The sequence below is a fragment of the Protopterus annectens genome, chromosome 13.part0, assembly GCF_019279795.1.
Source record: "Protopterus annectens isolate FY-2018-M chromosome 13.part0, PAN1.0, whole genome shotgun sequence".
In the NCBI taxonomy this organism is placed as follows: domain Eukaryota; kingdom Metazoa; phylum Chordata; order Ceratodontiformes; family Protopteridae; genus Protopterus; species Protopterus annectens.
Genome location: NC_056747.1, coordinates 1244305388 through 1244311260, shown reverse-complemented (window position 1 = coordinate 1244311260; position 5873 = coordinate 1244305388). Strand labels below are relative to the sequence as shown.

The following is a 5873-nucleotide window of genomic DNA, read 5'->3' as shown; positions in this document are numbered from 1 at the left end:
GGGCAGCCTCACAGCAAGAGGTTCTCCGGTTCGATCCTCTGCTGGGGTGCCTTCTGTGCGGAGTCTGCATGTCCTCCCTGTGGTCGTGTGGGTTTCCTCCCACATCTCAAAGACATGCTGTAGGTGGATTGGACACACTGAATTGGCCCTAGGTGTTAGTGTGTGCATGTGTGCCGCCTTTGGAAGGTTGGGCGCCAGGCTGGCAACTCGACACTGTAAAGCTCCACTGCCAATCATTAGCGGACAGTGATCCACTGTGGTGACCCCTAACCGGGAAAAGCCGAAAGAAGGTATGACCTGTATAAGCTCCGATTCATGCAGTTGTCTATTTTCCATTCTCTTATCTCCCTTAAAGTGCAGATTGTGAATCACTATGCTGATGTAGTTTTTTTTTTTTTCCCCCCTATCTTTAATGACAGTAACTCTGTTCAGCTAATGAGACAGGTAGGTAGCTTTGAGTTTTGATTGTGGCCTGCTATCTTGTCCTGCCTTCAGGGGAAGGGAGAAGGATTACTCAAGGGGCCCTGATGGAGGCAAGTAGTTGGCACCAGTTGGAGTCTGAAGTCTAATAAGTGCATTCAGTTTGCTTCTGTATCCAGTATGAATAGGTGAGGGGCATGCACTCGCTGATAAGTGCCAGGGATTATGCATTGTACTTGAATAGTCCAGGAGGATTATGGCTTCAGTATAGGTTAAAAATCACCAGTATTTGGAAATTTAAATTTGATATAGAGACTGTATTGAATATTTTATATTGGGAAGCTGCTTTCTGTTATATGGCCATGACTCTGCAGTGATCTTGAGGTCAACATATTGCCTGCTTATTTATTAACTTATTTGTTTCTCAGACACACCTTACATTTGGGAAGGAGTTCACAGAAGCTGTAGAAGCTAAACAAGTAGCCCAGCAAGAAGCTGAAAGAGCCAGATTTGTTGTGGAAAAGGTAAGCAAGTGGTGATGTTTTGCCCATCTTTCTTGGCAATGTGCTCCAAGAGCAACAAGATTATATACATTTTTAATTAAAGTAGCAGTATTTATTTGTAATGTGGTATTTACCAGTATCAAATTTTATGCATATCTCTAGTGTTAAGCGCCAGCGCCTTATTTTGCAGGTGTAGTTTAGTCAAGAACCTCAAATTAAGATGTCAGAAGCTTAATTCATACCTTATTAAACAGTGATGCTGTTTAACTTTAACTCAAAGTAGTGTAATATGTCCATTTTTGTCAACGGTAGGACTAATGTTATTCGACATTGGGCACCTCTGCCTCTGAAACTTTCCCAAGCTAGCAGCACCTCTGTTTTACCAATAAAGATCTGCAAAACAGCTTCTTTTCTAATTTCTTTTGCCATAAGTCAGAGCAGAAGCATCAAGACTGTTTGTTTTTTTTCTGAACAATTGCAATTTTGTGAGAATATATTTTTAGTATATACCACCTCATTTTCATCCTTTGTCTGATTCTTTTTAACGTTTCGGTCTAGGCTATTCCATGTTTTGTCTGTCTGTGTCACTGTCTGTGTCACTGTCTGTGTCACTGTCTGTGTCACTGTCTGTGTCACTGTCTGTGTCACTGTCTGTGTCACTGTCTGTGTCACTGTCTGTGTCACTGTCTGTGTCACTGTGTTGAGAAAGCCCCAACATTTGAGAGACTTGCTGTCTTACCTACCCACCTTGATGAAGGATCAGTAGCCATGGAAAGATACGAGCTTGACGTTTTCTGTAGGGGGCAGTAAACTCTCCGTCCCTCTCTGTCTCTGTCTCTCTCTCTCTCTCACGCTAAAGTTCCAGTGCGAATTGCAGACACAATGAATGAGTTGCAAGATGGTTCAAACTTAAAGATCAAGCGCAATTATTTTTTCTTTTTTGCCATCTGTTTGTTATGCCCGCATCTCGTAAAGTGGCCTGTGGGCTTTCTTATTCTAAAATTATTTTTTTGTTTAGTTATGTCAATGGACCTATATTTATTACGTTTATATAAAAAAAATAATGCTTCTCTTTACTGTGTGCTGAGCAGCTGTCCAATTACTTCCTGATTCCATGTCATCCAGCTCCACCTTCTGATGATGTATCGGAGGGGTGAAACCATTCATTAGTGGGTTAATGTGTTCTGTAGTTTGTAGCAGATTTTATTACAAAGTTACCAGAATGCAGTACAGTCAGTAACAAACAGTAAATAAAAAAATAAACATTGTTATATTCAAGTGGAAGGTAACAAAAGTCAGATGGAACAGGTCAAGATTCTTGGTAAGGTGTATAGTGTTGGCCAGACAGTGTAGTAAAAGTGATGTAAAACTAATGAATCATTGTATGCCAGTCTATTGATCACTTTTAGGGGAAAACTGCTTCTACATGAATTGGGTACAAATTGGATTTGTCCAGAATACCAGTTACTGAAAAAAGAGGAAAAAATATTGTAGAGTGAAGTGTTTTTACCAGCTCTGAAATGTTTTAGAAATAGCATTGTTGAACAGATAGTAGCACACATTTCAACTTCCTTGATAAAATAATTCTGTGCAAGTCCAAAATTAATGGGAGGACATGGGTTCAAGTCAGGGAGAGTTTTTAAATATGGCTCTAATTCACTTAGTGTTAATAGAACAAAAGGTTTTGCATCAACATGCATTGCATTTTCTTAACAGGAAGAATGCAACTCTTGTCTGCATTTGACTGACTATACAGTTCTCTGTGATATGCCAGAAATTCAAAACATTTTTGCGGGATAGGGCAAACCTTATGAGGCAAAATTGGTGACAGCCGAGGGGTATGGACAGAAGCAAAATGAAGTGCTCCTCTGTGGAATTAACAAATGTCAAAGCTGTAAGACACTTAATAAGTGGGTCCACTGAAGTAACCCAAGTAAAAATTACACATTTCAGAATGACAGCCTACTTTGCAAGATGAAGGCATAATTACAGTAAAAAGAAACTGTAAAAAAGAAAATAAGCTTTGTACTTAACTGACATCAGTGACTGCGATTTAAAGGTTATGTGGTCAGCTGTCATCCTCACAGTGAGGCTTGCACACAGTGCAGCTAATAGTGTAGTTTTGGCAACCAGTGCTGATACTGCTATTCACTGCCACCCCTGTTCGTACCTGGCTTTACCAAGGACACCGAGGCAATCTTTACCTATGACCTATCTGACAGGAGCTGTTCTGTCATCAAGACAGCAAGCAAAAGAAAGGCAGGACCTTTTCTAGTGCTGGTTTCAAGTTGCAGATGACTCAACAGAACCCACATAATCTCTGGTTTCACTTTTGGCAACAACAATAATATCCATGTGTTTTAATTTTCTTGAGCAGTTTTCTCCAGTGCCAGCAGTTTAGTCAATAAGGACAGTACCTACACCTAGATGCTTTTCTTAGTTGTGTGTCAGTAGACATTTGTGCAGCAGCTGCCACATGAACATATAAATAGTCATACAACGTAGTTTGGTATGGTTTATCATCTGTGACTAACTTGACATGATATTTTTACTTGCCAGTCCATACCATGCATTCTGTTTGAGATTGCCTGTACAATACCTATAATGTTGGAAAAAGTTATAAAACAAAATTGTTTTTCAGCATACATGAGTTACTTATTAATGAATGGACTGTGCACATGATGTAAAGGCATGCCTATTTCATTTCCTAGCTGGTTCTTTAATGTCGTTGATATCTGTTGAGAAATAGTCTGTTATACTGCGTTTAGACCAGCTTTTCCCAACAAAAATTTATTGCAATAATATCTTGTCCTCGCAGGCAGAACAACAGAAAATGGCAACAGTCATTACAGCAGAAGGAGATGCCAAAGCTGCAGAGTTGGTCGCTTCATCTTTGACCATCGCTGGAGATGGCCTTGTGGAGCTTCGAAAATTGGAAGCAGCAGAAGACATTGCATACCAGCTGTCCCGTGCTCGTAATGTCACATACCTTCCTTCTGGACAGACAACTCTGCTGCAGCTGCCACAATAAATTTATCCATCTGTGTTTCGGTGAAAGAAAAAGACTGAATCACATTTTTGTAGGTTTAAACTGAATTATGTTTTCTTAAGCACTAAAGTTAATTTAATATTTTTGTAACAAAATAAAATGCCACCTATCCTTAGTGTTAATCCCTCTGTGATTTAAGCATTTTGGGAGTAACTCTGCAAACAGTTTTAATGTTGTTGCAACAGTTTTGGGGATAGGTAGAAAATAAATTGAAATTACAGCACTGTTTCGTGTCTCTGCATTTTTTGTACTAATCTTGGTTTTACAGTTTGGTCTTTCCTGGCATTGAGCAAGTGTTGGGCAGTTATTGGGTGCATTGTTTGAGGATAGCCTTTGAAGCAGAAGGAAGAACCTTTTAAAGTTTTTGTGTACCTAAAATTGGTGCTGAATGTATTGCTGACAGCAAGTCAGGTTGGGGTACAGATTGTTGCTTTCGTGCTGTGGTTACTACTGTGTTATGGCCTAGGTTATACATCCACTTGATTTATCTGCAGACTGTGATTATTTTAGCCTGGGTTTACCATTTTATGTATGATGTGCTTCAAGCTCAGAAACCTATTTTATCTTCAGTTGCTGTATTAACATCACTGTGATGCATAGACAACGGAGGATGTAGCCTTGGTCGCCTGCCTGAACCATGCTTATCTGCAGTTCAATGGTGTAACCACTAATGTAACTATTGTGTGTCGTAGGGAAAAATATAGAACATAATGTTGAGATATGTAATAATATTGCAGTATTGTTAATTAGTAGATTGTGCTATTTCTGTTGTGTGGCAGGATGTTGAAAAAAATCCTTTGAGTAAGTAGCTCTGTAGAATGTTTAGTGTGTTATATACCAACTCCTTATTTTTCCTTCCATAGCAGAAGCAATTAAGAAGAGGAGTATTCAGTTTTCATTGCATGTGCCTTCAAATTTAGTGGTAACTAACCAGATTATATCAATTTTTATACAGTTGAGAGAAAGCTGCTGGAGTGTTTATAAAGGTGAAACAATGAGCTGAAAAATAAATCCAGTTGTGAGGAATGGAATGCAAGGAGTAGTCCCTTGTTTACTTGCAGTGTAGAGTAAATTTAGTTGCCGTGTAAAGTTTGTATTTTACTGAACCCAATTTTACTGGGTCAGTGTTGCCTGTGATATTTTTACACATTTACATAACTATAGTTCTCTGAAGGGAAGAAACTGAAGTGATTTTCTTTTTAAAATGACTAGCAAAGTTGGTAATAAAAATGCTTATATTGCACTATTCTACACTGATGTAATTTCTTTGCTTTTATGGTCCACTTATTTGTTGTGATGTACTGAGATTTCCTGGGTTTTCACTTAATCGGTGGTCAGAAATTCATTTTGTTTGTTAGCAATATGTCTGTCAGTAGCAGTTGTTGACTATGCGAATGTAATTTGAGTAACAGTTTGTTCTAGTTTTACTCCTCTGTATATTGGCTTTGTCTAGGCTTGGAAGTAAGTTGTCTTAATCTGTCTTTATCTTATCTGAATCTTAATTCATTTGTAGTGCTGATCATGAGCTTTCATCATAGAATTCTGGACAGATCTTCAGAAATAGACTGCTATTAACCACTTGTACTGGATAGTTATTTGTCTCCATCTGTAGAATATGTGGGCATGGATTCATAAAGATTATGACTAAGCGTACACTTAGTGTAGCCTTTCTGAGTGAATAGCTAGTACAAGCAATATGGTAGGGGTGTTCTTAATACAGAAACACTTGGTGGTAACCTTTATGAATCCCAAGGGTGTTTTTGTGACCCTGTTTGGTCTGCACTGTGGTTAAAGTGGTTAAGGCTTTCTTCATAGTTATAGGGTGTAAGGTTCCGTCTTGCTCTGCAGCACTCTGTATGAAGTTTGCAGGGTCCCCAAGTATTCATTTGGGGTTTTGTTTT

The 5873-nt window shown here is 38.8% G+C and overlaps 1 protein-coding gene across 1 annotated transcript in view; it reads left to right on the top strand.

The window, feature by feature from the left end:
- Window positions 1–4193, top strand: part of PHB (prohibitin) — a 119299-nt gene extending 115106 nt beyond the window's left edge. The window contains 2 exon segments of the mRNA XM_044055267.1: window positions 849–944; window positions 3742–4193. Of these exon segments, the coding sequence (XP_043911202.1) occupies window positions 849–944; window positions 3742–3954 (309 nt within the window). The 3' untranslated portion in view covers window positions 3955–4193.
- The last annotated feature ends 1680 nt before the right edge of the window (window positions 4194–5873 follow it).